This window comes from Carcharhinus amblyrhynchos, chromosome 9 (genome assembly GCF_965287045.1).
Source record: "Carcharhinus amblyrhynchos chromosome 9, sCarAmb.v2.hapA, whole genome shotgun sequence".
NCBI lineage: Eukaryota > Metazoa > Chordata > Chondrichthyes > Carcharhiniformes > Carcharhinidae > Carcharhinus > Carcharhinus amblyrhynchos.
Window position 1 is genome coordinate 22,321,723 of NC_137332.1, and position 18,165 is coordinate 22,339,887.

Genomic DNA, 18,165 nt, shown 5'->3' on the forward strand with positions numbered 1-18,165 from the left:
GAGAAGATAGTGCCAGAGAGAAATGATAGGAAATTGTTTTCAGAATTAATTATCCATGTTGCGTGCACTGCATTATTGAAACTGTTCATTCTACCCATTTGGGATTGGCAGATGTGCTTTATTGGAGCTGTTTATTGATACAGTTTGTTTGGTGCAGGTCACTTCGAGATGTGGTGATGATGATGATGATGAGCTCCATACATGTCTAGTACAGTACATTATCTTTCCACCTCATTCCACATCTACCAAAGACAGGTAAGATTGTGATATATTAAACTGCTGTTTATCAGTTTTCTGGAATATGTGTGTCTTATAGTCTGAACAAAGCAAATTGCACAGTGGAGATGATAAATGGCCATTGCCTATTTAGGATCCCTTTTTAATCTAAATAGCGAACACATGAATAGATCCCTGCTGCAGTTTTTTAATTCTAGATTTCTGGAAGTGATACTCAACAATAGATCACGACGATATTAGGTTGAATTTTACTTTGTAGAGTTATAATGATTATTCATTCACTGATTGCGTCTGCCCAGCTGTTATATAGCTTGCCTTTATTGGAAAGTATCACGACGGGGAATTCAAATGTGCTAGTGATTCTGCAACCTCATCAAATATACTAGGCTGCTCAGTGGTTTTGGCAGCTAGCTCCTTTGATGACCAAATACGTAAAGAGATTGCCCAACGTAGCATGAAGCCACGTAGACCTGAAGGTCACAGTTTAATTTGCAGTCTTTGCTGCATTAGCTGTTCCTGCTGTTGCAATAATAATTGAGTTGCTATAGTTTTCTTCAGCATCTTTGGCTAGGGAAGCAGAAGATCATTATCATCCATTAACCCTTTCCAAAAAGCCTGTCCAAAGGCTAAGCGTGAAGAGGGATCAAGCGTAGTTGTGATTGTTCCACATTCAAATAGCCATCCGACGCTCTTGCATAGAATGATCATTTTGATAAATATATTGGGTCTGCTGGTGTCCATGTACTGGTGTGCAACAGTTTTTATCCTTTGGAAAAGGGGAAATCTATTGGCAAGCACATTGTGGCTCCTTGAAATTGAAGTTTACATAGACTATTGCCATCTCAGTAAGATCTGCCATACCCAACAAGTCCCAGCCTCTTGCGCTGTCTTTCTACTCCCCACCCCCATCCCATAAGTCTTAATTTCTTGCTCCCTCTCAATTGTTGCCCTCTTCCCATTAGATTCGCCGATTAAGTCCCATGTGTTACTTTAATGATCTATAATGTGGAGATGCTGGTATTGGACTGAGGTGGGCACAGTAAGAAGTCTCATAGCACTAAAGTCCAACAGATTTATTTGGAATCACGAGCTTTCAGAGCACTGCTCCTTCATCAGTTGACTCACCTGATGAAGGAGCAGCGCTCCGAAAGCTCGTGATTCCAGTGCTGTGAGACTTTTTAATGATCTATACATGGCAAGTAGCTGAATGAACCTTTTGCCTAAACAGCAATAAAAGGACTGCTGGACAATACAACTTGACTATCAGTCTTGCCTTGTAAGCGGCTACACTTGGTACATATAGATATTGAATGCTGCTTGTATTTTTTTTGTGTAATCTACGTATTACTTAACGTATATATAGATCTCTGCTGATCTGCTTGCAATTCTGTCCTAGTTTTTCCACAGATGATGATAATGATACTGAAGTTGAGGCGATTGAACTTGACACAGAATTAAATTTGGTGACTGAGTGTTGGGTGGAGCCTCAGAACGGTCATGTGGTCACCTCTGCTGACAGCCGAAAGTACTTGAATGGATTGTCTTATTTAGACATCCCAAAAGCAGTAAGTCAGATGAGAAATTACTTCAACTCAGCTAAGAGGACATCTGCATATAGGGGGTGTGAATTTTGCAAATTGAAAATTAGTGTCCACACAATATGTAATTATGTATGGGGTACAGAGATGCAGGTGATGTATACAGATCAGACACGTATGTAATGCTGGACAGATGAGTCCCAACTCCTCTATCAAGTACGTAAGTCATTCTGTTCGCTGGTATCAGTTTGGAGCAGTATCTGCTCCACTATCTTGTTCAGGGCATAAACATAGTGTGAACACACACGTGAGTCAGGCAGTCCCTGCTATGTGACATATGCTGTCCGTTGCCTGTTGGCAGTCCAACAGTGAAGAGAAACTAAACAATATATAGATAATGCACAAAAGGACCTGACGTTCTGAAGTTAGGTTTTCTGTTGAAGAAGGTACAAAAAAGCTTGTGACAATTTCAAACTGGTGTTTTAATTTTCCTGTTAAATGCAGGCCAGGTATAACACATTAATTTTTAGCGATACCAACATCTTCCCTATAGTCATGTCCTCCCTTGGGGTGGGTGAACAAATGTTTCTTAAGGCTCCCAGGATTCTAAACTTTATAGAAATACTGCTTTGATGTTGACCTTTGAGTCTTCTGTAGGCTTAATAAATGAATTTCCATCTAAAGAGGCTTTTGTTTCATGTTAGTGATATTCTGCAAGAGCTGATGTTGTGAAGTATTCTCATAGATGTAACTTCTTTCCCCCCCCCCCCCTTAGATTTACCCACGAGACCATGCATGTGTATCTTCTATGTTGACCTTTGAACATCTAAGTCAGCTTTGTCAGAATAAGGACTACATGTTGCCAATATGGGGATCAAGGAGCACAGAAGGTAGGGGCCCAAAGGACGTGAAAGTTAAATAAATTTAGAACCTAATAAAGGTGTTGAAGTTGCACAATGCTGAATTGTCTCTATCAAATAATGAAAAGAACAGATGAACACTATAAAGCCAGTCCGCCTACCAAAAGTAGGAAGATCGCACTGAAGTGTTGATCCACTGTTCTATTGGGTTACCTTTGCATATAGTTACCACTGTCACTGATGGTCGACAGTTGTGTGGTCCCTCATTTTTTTAAAAATTCTTTCATGGGATGTGGGTTTTTTTGTTGGTTAGGCCAGCATAAATTGCCCACCCCTAATTACCCGTAAGGAGGTCTTTGACTACTATGCTCTGATTGGAGGTTGCTCAGGTATGTCTTTTGTAAGAAGTGACGTGCTGTCAGTTGTACCTCAAGTGCTGTGTGGAGGTTTGTTTTCTAGTTCACTGAATTGTCTAGTTTCCATTTTTTTTTCCAAGTAAATATTTAGGTTAAATAGTGCTGCAATTGTTCAGAGGATTCATTTCAATTTTCACCAATTTTACCTTTCCCCACAAAGTTATTCACAACTATTTTGCCTGATTTCTGCAAACTTCTTGTTTTCAATTTTGGGTCTCTCCTTTACCTGCCTTTTATTGAACAAGCTTTGAAGCTGTTTATTTTGTGTTCTTTCATACTGTGTGTACTTGAATGCAAGATTGTCCCCCATTGCATGTAAAATGTTTTCTTCCTCCATCTCCTTTTGTCAGAAATGAGAGTCTTAACTGAAGTTGGCAGTCATTTCATTGAGAAAATTGCCATACACTGGAGTGATGGAGTATGGAATTAGTGAGCAGGAATGCACTGATATTGTGCTGCTATTGGGTATACGATGCACTGCAGCAACTCACCAAGGCTGTTTAGACAGCACCTTCCAAATCCAAATCTATTACCATCTAGAGGGGTAAGGGCAGTGGACACATGAGAACACCACCACCTTCAAGTTCCCCTCCAGGTTGCTCACCAAACTGATTTGGAGCTGCATCGGAGTTCCTTCAATGTCACAGGGTCAAAATCCTCAAAATCCCTCCCTAACAGTACTGTGGGTATACCTATACAACCAAGGACTGCAGCAGTTCAAAAAAGCATCCATTAGTTCTGAAATGTTGTTGCCAAGGTCCTGACTCTTACAGTGATTGAGCTCCTCTTGGCCTGTGTGACTTTGTGCAACACTAAGTAGTGCTCTATCCATTAGGCCATTGGGAGAACCATTATGCCTATTGTCTGCAGTGCCTGTCTGATATGGCAGTACAGTGCAATCTTAGCACTCTTTTCAGTATTTTAACAGATTGCTTGTCGTGTAATTGTTACATGGCTTCTCTAGCTTGCTATTATTCTCTCAATCTAACTCAACCCTTGACTGAATTATTTTATAATTATTCCAATTATTTTCTGCACAAGTTTCCATTAGTTTGTTTTCTTTTTCCAATAATAAGCTTGCTGATATATCTACTTTAAATTAAAGGGCCTCTGGCAGCCTGAGAATGCTTTATTCTGCCCCTTTCTCCACTCCTCCATGTATCTGGATTGATTGCCCTATCTCTTTCAAGCAGGTGATTATGAAGGAGAGAATGATTTCATCCGAACTGTACCATTCCAGTTTGATCTGATGAAGCTTTTAGCAAAGTGTCAACAAATAGAGCTATTTTTCCACATGTTGACTAAAGGTAAGGTTTCTGTATTATGCTTTCCTTGAAATGAAGGATGCTCTAGTTGCTTCTGTGCAATGAAGGTGCACACCTCGGACCACTGTGATATGCAATTCTGTGCAAATATGGATGCAAATCATTTCTATAGCAATGGTAAATCAAATGGTCTCCCTCTCCACCTTGGGCATTCTATGATTCTATGTATTTTCCCAACAACAATTACTTGGTTGTGTCGAAGGATCGGTACTTTAAAAAAGGAACAAATAATATATCTCTGAATAATGATTAGCTTACAACTATAGGAATACTGCGTTCTTCACAGGATCTGGTTACCGATATGACTCTGAGTCAAATACCTGTCGCTCTAAGATTGTACATAAGTTATGAATGTGGTAGGAAGAGAGCTCTGCACTTTTTACACCTGCCTAAGGAAGAGAATGGGAAGTGTAAATACCATACAGAGTGTTTGCTTTACCGTGTAGCATGAAGCAGGGGCTGATGAGTGGCTAGGGAAGGGCCTTTAACTGGAACTAATTTCTCTGCAGTCCTGTGTTTTTTCAATGCCTATGAATAACATTGTTAGGTAAAGTTATTTGTTCCACAATTTAAAAACAATAATGCAGAGAAGCAAATAATGATGAAACATTAGGGCAGCACAGGGAAGGGTGGCATAGTGGCACAGTGGTTAGCACTGCTGCCTCTCAGTGCCAGGAACCCAGGTTCAATTCCAATTTGGGCGATTGTGTGGAGTTAGCACGTTTTCTTCTGCGTGGATTTCCTCCGGGTGCACCAGTTTCTCCCACACGCCATAGATTGCGGGTTAGGTTGATTGGTCATGCTAAATTGCCCCAGTGTCGGGGGATTCGCAGGGTAAATACATGGGATTACAGGGATAGGGCCTGGGTGGGATTGTTCTTGTACAGGCTCAATGGGTCGAATGGTCTCCTCCTCCACCTTGGGTATTCTATGATTCTGTGTATTTTCCCAACAATAATTACTTGGTTGAGTCTAAGGATCGGTAGTTTAAAAAGGGAACCAATAATATATTTCTGAATAATAATTAGCTTACAACTATAGGAATACTGCATTCTTCACAGGAACTGGTTACCGATATGTCTCTGAGTCAAGTACACCAGTAGATTATTCCACTCTTGTCCAAAGCTGGGTTCCTGTGAATGTTTGGATCTTATTATCTGTTGTTTCCCTTTCTTCAGCAGAGGATGATGGGAGTTCAAAGGAGACTACCTCTTTACCCAATGAGATCCTGTTAAATCTTTTCCATAGCTGTTTGCAACAGGATCTTGGTGACCGGGAGTTGCCGTTAGCTGACTCTGACCACATGACTTTTATGCAGCAAATTGTACAGCGGGATCGAAATGGCCATTCTGTTCCTTTTACTCTACCAACAGTTAAAGGTAAAATAACCTAGGTGTAGCTATGTTTTGTTGATGTTTCTTAATAAATCTCGGGGGTACAAGTTTGCTATGCATTTTTTTTCACACTACTGCATCTGAAGACATTTCTGAGAATGGTGGTACATAGTTTTTTTTACAAGAGACACAAATATACTAATTTAAGGAAAAGCTGTCCTGTCAGTGTTGAAGTTCCTGTCAACTCTGATTGCAACAAATCTCTGTCAGTATACATATGTATTTTGAGAACTGGATTCGTTAAAATATTGTAATCAGAAATAACTGAAGGAACTTCGGTGCTTTTTCTTGTTCTATAGAACAGCCACTGAAAGTGACCAAGAAGTTGGAGAGACAAGACACCATGATGTCACTGCACACCCTTGGAAGTAACAAAGAGGTCCTGGGTTCAACCAGCACCTTACAGGTAAGTAAATGTGGAACCAAAAGAGAAAATGCTGGAAAATCTCAGCAGCATCTGTAAGGAGAGAAAGGAACTGACCCTTTGCCAAAATGTGGAAGGTACACAGAGGTTTGCAGTGCTGCTGGCACCATATGAATTCAGTTCATAAAATGGACCGCTGTGGCAACCTACCCAAAAGCTGTTCACAATTGCCCCAAGAACTCTGTTGGAATATATTGATCAATATGGTCAAAGAACAATACAGCACAGGAACAGGCCCTTCGGCCCTCCAGGCCTGCACCACTCATACGCCCAACTAGACCATTCGTAAAGAACAATGTAGTCCTTTGTAAGATCATTCAAGGTGTTGATCCAGCAGAGGATTAAGAAAGTCTCTCTCCATTTTCATCTCAAGTCTATTTCCCAATGTGAATAAAATCAAAATAATTGAAATTTATTAGCAAGCATTCCTGTTTGACTCCATTAGTGACTGGGAATGGTCATCCTGGTCACGCACAAGCGTGCTGGCATGGAACTGTTGAGCCATTGTGATGATTTTTTTCAAGGCAGCCAAACTTTCTTTTCCAAAGGCCCTCATGGCTGACTGTGTAAGGCCTTGGTCAGGTTAACAAATTTGATTTGATTTATTATTGTCACATGTATTGGGATACAGTGAAAACTATTGCTTCTTGCGCTATGCAGACAAAACATTATCATTTATAGAGTAGAGAGGGGAGAAGGAAAGGAGAGGGTGCAGAATATAATATTGCAGTTACAGGTAGAGTGAAGAGAAAGATCAGCTTAATATTTGATAGGACCATTCAAAAGCCTGATGGCAGCAGGGAAGAAACTGTTCTTGAGTCGATTGGTATATGTTTTCAGACTTTTTGCGGATAGAAGTAGGTGGAAGAGAGTATGTTCAGAGTGCGTGGGGTCCTTGATTATGCGGGCTGCTTTCCCAAGAGAGCGCGAAGTGTAGACGGAGTCAGTGGATGGGAGACTGGTTTGTGTGATGGACAGGGCAATGTTCACAACCCTTTGTAATTTCATGCAATCTAGGTCAGAGTGGGAACCATACCAAGCTATGATGCATCTGGAAAGGATGCACGGTGTATCTGTGAAAATTGGTGAGAGTCATAGTGGCCATGCTGAATTTCCTTAGCCTTCTGAGAAAGTAGAGGCGTTAGTGGGCTTTCTTAACTATAGCATCGATATGGAGGGATCAGACAGATTGTTGGTGATCTAGAAACTTAAAGCCATCACCGTTGATATTGACAAGGATATGTTGTCCACTAGTTTCCTGAAGTTGATGACTATCTCCTTTCTATGCACAAATGTGCATAGAGGTCCATGTTCTGTTTTTGGCATTTCTCCTGGAACTGTTTAATTGCAAACACATACCAGTGGTTCCTCGACTTTTCAGAAATGTACCATGTCTGGCAGCACTAAGTAGTTTAAGGGGTTCCTCGTGCAAATTTTCAGTGTTGAATAAGAGTGAGGTTCTTTTATGATTGTGTGACAATCAGTGAATTCTTTTCAGCTTGTACAGGTAGGAAGTGGAGGCATGAAGTTTAAAGTTTGTTTTAAAGTTTATTTATTAGTGTCACAAGTAGGCTTACATTAATACTGCAATTAAGTTACTGTGAAAACCCTCTAATCACTACAGTCCAGTGCTTGTTCAGGTACACTGAGGGAGAATTTAGCATGGCCAATGCACCTAACCAGCATGTCTTTTGGACTGTGGGAGGAAATCTGGAGGAAACCTATACAGACATGGGGAGAATGTGCAGATTCTGCACAGACAGCGACCCAAACCAGGAATCGAATACAGGTCCCTGGCGCTGTGAGGCAGCAGTGCTAACCGCCGTGCATCTGTGCAAAGATCTTTGAAGGCATCTCTGTATTCTTGCTCTCCCTTTGACTGAACGAGTTCAGTGAGGTTCTTTACCTATGTTATGACTACAGCATATTCGCAGGGTAAATACATGGGAATACAGGGATAGGGCCTGGGTGGGATTGTCCTCGGTACAGGCTCAATGAGTCGAATGGTCTCCTTCTCCACCTTGGGTGTTCTACGATCCTATGTATTTTCCCAACAATAATTACTTGGTTGTGGGATATTTGTCTTACTGATCATAAACATTTTTAAAATATTTTGAATAAGAAGAAAAAAGACTCCTGATCCCAGAAGTACTGGATTCCAAAACCACTTTTTGGATTTTAAAAATTAAAAGATCTATGAATACAGACAAAAGAAAACTTAAGCACACAGGATTAAAGTTACACAGTTAAAACAGTCTTACAAAACACCCTAAAAACAACTCCACTTGGTCAGAACACACAAGTAAACATCTTCTTGGCAACAACTCCCTTATAGATTCATAACAATGCAAATCTGGTAATATTACCCAAGGCAAACTGCAGTTACTTTAGTAAAAGTATACCACACAACTCCTCAACATCTTTGGTTCTGCTGTGGAAATCCAAAGAAGTTCAGAACTAAAACAGTTTTTTGAAACATAGGGCAGGATGTTGTAGTACCTTGTACCATCTGACAGCAGAGGTGTCTCACTATCCTGCTGGTGGATCTTCTGGCCCCACTTATGACTATGGCATTTTGCATGGAACCCAAACGATTCTGCTAATGGGAAGGGCTGGAAAATTCCATCCAATTCCAAATACATGCACCTGCATTTGCCTTTGCTCCTTTCATCTCTCAACAGACAAGCTGGCTGTATAACCTTCCCCCAGCTTAATTAAATCATGTACGTACACACATAGACACTCAGCCTTCTTTACAAAATGCCACCACGTTCCTAGACATATTATTGGGGGGAAAAAAAATCCATGTTTGCACCTAGCATTGACTTCCAGTCTTGTAGATCTTGGCTGAGATAGCATTAGTTCCTGGAGCTTTGCTTTGCGACAGGAGTCTGATTGCATTCATTGTTCCTAAGTGTGAGTGTCATCAGGAGGGCAATTGATGGAAACCTTTGGCAGTCTATTGATTGCTTCTTCATTGATAGATGAAGGCAGATTGAATATATTATTAAAGTGATTTGCACACTTTTCTTGAATTTGGGTTTTTTCTGCGAGCGGATTTCAGAACATGGTAGAACCACTCCCAATCTTTCTGGTCAATGTATGGCTGAAGTTTGTCAACTTTCTGATTGGGCCAAATGTGTAACATCTCTCTAAATTTGCTTTGGATGTTCCTGCGGATGTTTTGGTTGACACTGTGCTTGGATAATAATGAATTATCATTTTAGATGTTGCTTTCTTCTCCAGTAGTTTATGGATTACCTCATTGTTTTCACTGAGCCAGTCTTGACAAGAGGCAAGGCCAAGGGCCTCTAGAGGGTTGGAGTATGCTACTAGCCTGAAGGTTGCCCAGTCATCTGCAAAGTAGAGATTCCATCATGACTGCCTGGAGATTTTGAGTGAGTTTTCCACCTCAAGATTGCTGAGGATCTGGAACTCATTGTCTGAAAGGGTGATAGATGCAGAATCCATCAATTATTTAAGAAATACCTGAATATGCACTTGAAATTGCTGTAATGCACAGGGCTGTACATAAAGAGCTCGAAAGTAGAATGAGGCTGGATTGATCCATTGGCTGGAATGGATACGATGGGTCAAATGTTCTCCTGTGAAATAAATTTCCTATACTTGGTAACTGCCCTTCATTTGGTTTTGGGCTATCAACTTCAGGATAGAAGATAATTTTTGAAAATTTGTATCACTGAAGACTTGTATGACGCAATGATTCAGCTACCAAAGACCATCACAGCATACTTTTGACTCTAAAGCTGTTTCCAATGGAATCTTTTGGCATACCCCTGTAATTCACAGAAGCATTAAGTGTTTGGACACTTCACTCAACTATATGTGCCATCCACAAAGTTTTGGTAGTTCAGATTAAGAATGATTGCATCACTTGTTCCATCCCACATGATGAATTTATTAATCATGACCCTATATTTAATACAAAGTGAGGGTTTGGTTAGTATGTACTTAATCACTTATGAATGCCAATTAGGTACCTAGAGTTCAGCATAAACCAATTTTTCCAAGTGTCAGCATGCAAGGTTTAGCCCATATCTCTGTTTAATTATTTCCATTAAATTGTTGCCATTGGCAATAAAATCTATTATTTATAAAACCTTACTGAACTTAGACACTAACTTACAATGCTTGGATATTACTGCCTGAAGGTAGCATATTGTTGATTTAGTTGTCCAAATTGTGGACTGCTCTATAGTTCCATAATGTGCTAGCACACTGCGTATTCTCTAATCTTTATTATTCTGCCACAGTGCGTTAAAACATCAAACAACTGTTTTGAATCCAAAGGGATAAATTGCAATGATGTTTCTGCATTGTACCACAATAAGTGCATTCATGGTGACAATATAGGGTGGATGTAGCAGGTTTTACTTTGTATGTTTAATCTGAGGAAGTAGCTGGAATACTAATTGGACTGCTGGATAGACATGTTATGGACATGCTATGATTCATGTTACATTTGGGGCATCTTTCAGGGTTTATCCCAGTGGCTTGAACTTACCACATTTTCATGTCTTGTAATAAATGTATTTCATTTTGTTCTAATTGATTAGAGTGTTGGCAATGCTGATATGACAGAGGACAATGTACTTCCAGTTGAAACTGAGAGCATACCGCAATGGAGATGCTATGCCAGGCTTGTGAATGCACAGCAAATCCTGCTCACCTTTTTGCCAGCCTCCTTTACAGGTAAGTTTTTCTGTTAAGTTCCTACCCCAGGACCTACAGCCTACTGCTGTAAGAGAGACGTTAGCCTCCACTTCCTTTCCACCAGCATTCATTCAACTGTGCTCCCAGTGAGACTGAGTAGACTGGGACCATACTCCATTGGAATTTAGAAGAATGAGGGAGATCTTAAAGAAACATATAAAATTATGAAGGGAAGAGATAAAATAGAAGCAGGGAGGTTGTTTGCACTGGTAGCTGAAACTAGAACTAGGGGGCATAGCCTCAAAATAAGGTGGAGCAGATTTAGGACTGAGTTGAGGAACTTCTTCACTGAAAGGATTGTGAATCTGTGGAATCCTGTGTCCAATGAAGCAGTTGAGGCTGTCTCATTGAATGTTTTCAAGGCAAAGGTAGATTTTTGAATAGTAAAGGAATTAAGGGTTATGGTGAGCGGGCAGGTAAGTGGATCTGAGTCCAGGAAAGGATCAGCCATAATCTTATTGAATGGTGGAGCAACCTTGAGGGGCTAGATGGCCTACTCCTGCTCCTAGTTCTTATGTTCTTGTGTAACAATGAAATTTGAACAGCTTTGCTGTTTGTTATTCTTATTGGCCAGTCTGTCTGTAAAATGCCATCAAGATCTGTGAAGTCTGTGTTTGTAACTTTTTCTAACTACCTTTCATTTTAAGGAATTACATTTTTCACCAAAATGATTGCTGTGTTAAAATCCTAAAGGTTAAATTTTGAAAATGTTTAAAATTATCTTATTTAGTGTCTGGTCCTTTTAAATTTTTGTGGAATGGCTGCACATGTGCATTAGTTGCTGCTGCACTGCTCTGCACTGTTGCAGCTTTGCAGGAATGTTGGTCCAGTGGAGGGTCGCCTGAGGAGGTCTGCAAAATTATTCATGAAACAAGCACAAGGAAATCCACATTTTAACAACCATCCTGCCTGCAAAAATCTGAAAGTAACTGCAGATTCTGCAACTGGCTGTACCTAACTTTTAAGTTGCAGCCAGGTCTTTGCCTGGAACTACTGTGCTTTTACTTACCAGGGCGGCTGTGCTATTGTACTATGTTAGGGCATTGTCATGCAATCCTATAGACTGTTGTTGGAGTTTAAAGAAATTGAGTGGTCTGATCATTGTCAGGCAGCATGCCAAGTAGCCTTGTCAGGTATTGATGCAACTCCTCTCAGACTATTAGTAAGCAGGTATGGTTGCAGACTTGTGCCAGAATTCCCTTATAATCCATGGAGATAAAGTGAATATAGTTAATAATATGTAAAGATTATATATAAAATAGAAAGACTTTTTAATCATTCAAGGGATGTGGGTGTTGCTGGCTAGGGCCAGCATTTATTGCCCATCCCAGTTGTTGTTGAGGAGGTGGTGGTGAGCCGCCTTGAGCTATTGCAGTTCAGGTGTTGTAGGAACATCCAGAGTGCTGTTGGGGAGGGAATTCCAGGATTTTGACCCAGCGACAGTGAAGGAATGGCAATATAGTCCCAAGTCAGGTTGGTTGTGGCTTGGGGGAGAACATGAAGGGCTGTCTTTGTATGGATCAATGGAGAGTTATGAACTTCAATCCCAAAATATCTGAACATATTTTAATAGAAATGGAATCAAAGCTATTCAGTCAAGATAAGTCCCTAATAGTTTTGGATGCTTGCTTGAAATACCATGGTAGACCAATTATGAGGCCAGTTGTTAATTTTTTTTCAAAACCATTTATTATCTCGCTGATAATAAGATGGGGAAAGGAGGTTCCTCACATTGTCAGTAAAACCACTTTACAATTTCTTTCTAAAGGATTTTCTCTCTGAATTTTTCTCTTTCTGTTAGATGTGCAGCGACTGATGGCTCCTGGGATTGACGAGAGTACAAACCATCCTGGATTGGGGGATGAACTGCTAGAAGTGGAATTGAAAGAATCGGCATTGAGTGAACGCTCTGCAGCACACAGTGCAGCGTCAGCATTCAAGAAATCTGACTCGGCCATTGTCGGGGAAGCACTTGATGGCACAGCCAGCCAAGTAGCCGTCACTGCAGCCAAGAGTAATAACACTAAAAGAGATTTTGTGTCAACGGTGCGTTCCCCAGGACAGGAAACCAGTTCTAGGTCCATGCCACTCCTTTCTCCAACCTTGGCAGATGGTAATGAAATGTCACCTGTTGAATTTGAAAAGGAGATCGTACAACCTGATACAGGTAACAAACAGGTTGTTTGTAGTGATAACACCTTTTGTGTGCAAAAGCTTTAGGAATCTAATGAAACGGCCTGTGGTTTAGACCATAGGATTGAGGAGATGGATGGTTTAATACATTTTGGATCGAGTCTTTGATAGATAGGTGTGATAGATTTTATCTTGGAATTGATATTTTTGAGTTTTAAGATATTAGATTGTTAACTTCTGAGTTGAAAAATAATTTTCCATTATGGTCTTTTAAATGGAGCTTTCAGGCTGATTGCAAATTCTTGGCTTAATGTGGCAGCTGTGGAGAGCATAGTCATCAATACCTGGAATGGGACCTCAATCTACCCTTATTGTAAATCTCTATGAATGTGTGATTAGTCATCTCTTCCAGGAGTGAGATTAAGCAACATGTGATTATGCTATTTTACAAAGTTATCTAATTTTTGATAGCAATTACTCACTGACTTATCCTACAGGGGCAAATATCATTTTATGGCTTTCTGCTGTTCATCTCTGGACCCTTAAGTAGTGAGATTAACATTACAATGTTGCTACTCAATATCCTAAAGAGCTGTCACTGCAGCCTTTCTCACTGCTGGTAACTCAGACTTGACCTTGTTTTTTTTATGACAGGCAATCTATTTTTTTATGGACGTTTTCAAATGTGTGCTTTATCTTTATCATTGTTTTCCCACAGACTCCATCTATGCATCTTCAGAAATGATGAAGGAACGAGTGGAGTTCAGCTTACCTCCAAAGAAAGACTGTCACATCACGTTCAGCCGCCAGACTTCTCAGATTGATGTGTGTGATCCAAGCCGCCTTCGATGTCCTGTCTACATATATAGCTGCTCGCTGGAATCACTGAGAGAACAACTTGTGAACTCCAGTGTTGAACGCTCGAACAAGGATATTTATTTCAGGTAGTGTACTTGCTTGCGCTCACTCTGATCATATGAGTATATGCTAAGTATCTAGGTATCATCTAAGTACGTCACAGAAACAACATAATTTCTCAGTTTATACCTTCTTCTGAATAAAGGAATGAAAGTTCCATTGGTTTAGTAAATAAATGCCGCCTATTCCAGCAATAGACCTGGAACAGTTTGCAAAGTGCCACATCTGCAGATACATTGGTTTTGGCACTGTTTGCTTAACCCATCCTTATTCTTTAAATACAATGGGAAGAATCAAATTAGTTTTTGTGCAGTATATATACAGAACTAGGTGTGCACCAAACCAGCAGGTAATTATTTGTACCAATATAAACAATTACATCTTGATTTGGAGAAGGATTTTTTCACAGTAAATTTATGAGTATGAGTATGTTCTGTGTCAAGATTTGAATGACTGCAACTTGGTTTGTAATGTGGGTGCATTAGGTGGATTTAACAGGCAAGGACAGTTGCCAGGGTGGATAGTAAAATTCAGTGGGGAGAGAAATCATGATCACAACCTGGCCCATGTACTGTGGTTCAATGAGTAACGTCTGACTTCATGCAAGCAACCTTGCTGACTGGAATTGGTGCCAGGTGTTGGGCTGTGAAGATTGCAATTATGGATGAAAACAAGGGCCTTTTCACAGACATTGAACTTTCCTTTGGATTTATCACCTAGGATATGCATTTCCCAGTGTTTGGGAAATTGAGTAGTAAAAAAAGGAGCAAGAGTTTACCAACTTCAAAAAGTCCAAACTTCGTACAGTTGCTTCGATAGTTCCCTCTGGCAGATGTTCAGCAGAGAGCTTTGTGACCATACAGGTATTGGATGACTTTGGAGGCTTTTAAAAGACAGCAGCAGAATGGGAGTTACCCTGAATGTTTCCAATAGTATGTCAAAAGAGAAGGCCACCATCAGGCACGGCAGTGATAACAGTTCTGTATATGTATTGCTGTAGTGGAATCAGCAGTTACATATGAGTTGTCACGGTTTATGAGGTGATGTCTTAGGCTCCTTGACCTCTTGAGTAGGGCAACCCTAAACTGAGTTTGTCACGTCAGGTGCTCGCAGGCATCAGCAATCTCCTAGATCTGCTGTTTGGTGGACCTGGTGGGCGTGCATCGCCATTGTCACACTGGCCTCAGCTTTTTTGTCTCCAGTTCTGAACTGTGATTTGCCATACAGCCGGCATTCCACGGATGAAAAATGGCGTCAATTGCGGTCATCCAAGCAATGCCATAGCAAACAAGAATTATATCTATTGTAAGAAATGTTCTTTCATCAATGTGTAGCTGGTGTTCAGCCTCAAAAAGAGGCTCATGAAGTTGTGTGTCCAATCCCTGGGGGCTGTCACGATGCTTTTATATTGCATTATCCAGTATTCCAGGCCTTTTTGTTCCAGGAAACAAACTTGATGGCAGGCTCTTTGTCTGGAATTGTAATGTGACGTCTGAGGCATTATATCGATTGCATTGGAGACATTCCCTGTTATGCTGCTCATAGAATCTTACACCTGGGACTATCAAGGTCAATTTCTAAAAGGACAATTAAAAGGAAATGAACATCATTTGCATTTTATAAGCTTCCTCCCCTTGTGGAGTCAGAGGGTCTGGCAAGGCAACAGCTTCTCAGAACAGGATCTTCAATATGAATTATAACTCTTTCAGAGGTAAATGACTGGAACAATTTAAGGCCCAAAACAAAAGCCACTTCCAAATAAATATCTCTTTATGAAATCATTGTGGAAGAAGGCAGTCACATGACTCGTAACCATCTTGAAATTTCTATATAGAGTTGAGAACTCAGAAGCAAAGTGTCTGCTGATTTAACTCCAACCTGCAAGCATGCAACAGTGGGACTCTAAGCTGACCAAGCAGTCCGCAACAAATCCTCCTTTTGGTTTTTCTGGTAGCCATTGCTAAGCAGATCAAGTCTCCAAATATCAACCTCATCCCACTGCATCGGCATCAGCTTTAAAGGAATTTTACGTTCTGCCTTAAGCTAGGAACCCACATGAATTGGAACTTCCCCGTGAATGAACCTTCTCTGGATTTGAGCTCTCTGGATTCTGGCAATCATGTGAACTAATAGCCGTTTCTATGGTTCTTCTACTTTATTCATAGTTGTACTTTTTTTACTCCTTCCCAGGATACCTGTCTGTGTGTGTGAAGGAGTAATCATTCTCACACACACACACACACCGCCCCCCCCCCCCCCCCCGTTTGAACATTTGAGTAAACAAAATTTCTAATTTATCCCTAAAAGTTAAAAATTAACTGTATAAACGAGGCATAGTTGGAATAAATGCCACAGCCCATTACTTTGAAACAGAAAAAAAGACTTCAGCTTACGGACAGTTGGTAAGAGAATTAAGGAGAGTCTTACCCCACTCTCCTGTCTGTAATTCTGGAGATGTCCTTCAGTACTCACCAGCAAGGATGTCCAGAATAATAATCAGGTCCTGTGTTTGTGAAATACTGTGCAGGAGGGAAGAATGCAGATAAAAGGGGATGACCTCTATGTCTCTACGATAGCAGGGATGGCATAATGCCTCAAGGGTTCGGCTAATGGTGACTCACATAGAGAAACATCCTGCTTGATCCACCACCAACACAAACTCCTGCATCCCACCCCCACCATCACTGTATTAAAATGTCTTTGAACCACCTATTTCATACCAACATCCCATGGTAGGATGAAAAGAATGTTTAAAGACACTGTAACGTTCTCCCTGAAGCATGGCAGTATAACTAGGAGGAGCTTGCTATTAATCATTCAAAATGGTGATGACTTGTCCATCAAAGTGAATCACTTTGAGTCCCAACATCCTAATGATGAGGCAGAGTGGACAAAGAAGGGAAGAGACAGAAGAAAATCTCTGTGCTCTGGATTCCACTCTCATGAGACATCTCATCCACGTGCCCAAAAATCAGTTGATTGAGAATTGGCCATATGACTGAATTGAGAATTCAGTCATATGCAGACCCATGGCAAAATGAGAGACCATCATCCCTAAATCTAGGGACAATCTATGATGCCACAATGATCTAATGAGTTTATTGACCTTCATCGCGAAACAAGCGAAGGGGTGAGTTATCGCACAACACAATAATTGGCAAGGTGTGCAACTGGTGCTCAGCATTAATTTTTGTCTCACGATAAGAAAAGGTTATTTAACAATACAACGTTTCTTCAGGTACCTTTGGTGAATTTTAATTTCTTGAACTTGCGTCTCCTGTCACTTTTGCATGGTGTGGCCGAAGCAGGCTACTGAGATCCTTGTTTTGAATGTTGAGATGCTGTTGGCTTCAGCCTTTTAGGTTTTGAAGCTTCTGAGGATCCCATTGAAGACTCCTCCATTCACCTGTCCCTGTGGTGGGTAATAATTCAGCAATTGGGTGCTGGCCAGTGGGCAATAGGTGAAAAGCGAGAATGCTTTGAATCAGTTCCCACTTCCATGTCCCACTTCACTGCAGTCCCTCTTTCTAGATCAGCTCAACAACACTCCTACTACTCAGTTGCAAACTAACTTGATGGAGATTGTATGTTGTAATGCCGTGGATAAGGCGACAGTCACCCTATCTAATGCAGCAGAATTGCTGGTATCAAAGTTTACGCAGTCATGATCATGGTCTGCATGGACATATTTGAGAGTCATACGTGAAGCTCTACGGAGGCTGCCATGATTAATATTCTCGCAATTCTGTACACCACCAACCTATTACTGGTCATGTCAGACATCTTTATCCTCTTATGAGAATTGTCATTACCTGGCTAAGTTGTAACATCCTGTCAGTGATAGCCGCTGGGGCTCAGCATCTGTATACAGCTGAGCTGAGTTTGTTGAAGATCATGCCCCCTACGGGGTCTGTCCATAGCTGACTAGTATTTGCTTGCTTCACTTCTGAATTATAGAATCATAGAATCCCTACAGTGCAGAAGGAGGCCATTCGGCCCATCGAACCTGCACCCACAACAATCCCATCCAGGCCCAATCCCCCTGACATTAAGGGGCAATTTAGCATGGCCAGTCAACCTAACCCACACATCTTTGGACCGTGGGAGGAAACCCACAGACACAGGGAGAATGTGCAAACTCCACATAGTCACCCATGGCTGGAATTGAACTCAGGTCCCTGGTGCT

At 40.9% G+C, this 18,165-nt stretch overlaps 1 protein-coding gene across 6 annotated transcripts in view; it reads left to right on the forward strand.

Moving 5' to 3' along the window:
• The window catches only part of szt2 (SZT2 subunit of KICSTOR complex), a 216,868-nt gene that overhangs the window by 34,949 nt on the left and 163,754 nt on the right, over positions 1-18,165 (forward strand). For 4 of the 6 annotated variants that reach the window (XM_080195317.1, XM_080195312.1, XM_080195316.1 and 1 more), the window contains 9 exons: positions 158-255; positions 1,634-1,802; positions 2,551-2,665; positions 4,242-4,358; positions 5,555-5,755; positions 6,070-6,176; positions 10,772-10,907; positions 12,730-13,095; positions 13,780-14,005. In XM_080195317.1, coding sequence (XP_080051443.1) covers positions 158-255; positions 1,634-1,802; positions 2,551-2,665; positions 4,242-4,358; positions 5,555-5,755; positions 6,070-6,176; positions 10,772-10,907; positions 12,730-13,095; positions 13,780-14,005 — 1,535 coding nt within the window. The remainder of the gene's footprint in view (positions 1-157; positions 256-1,633; positions 1,803-2,550; positions 2,666-4,241; positions 4,359-5,554; positions 5,756-6,069; positions 6,177-10,771; positions 10,908-12,729; positions 13,096-13,779; positions 14,006-18,165) is intronic. The other 2 variants (XM_080195314.1, XM_080195313.1) reach the window with 2 other exon arrangements.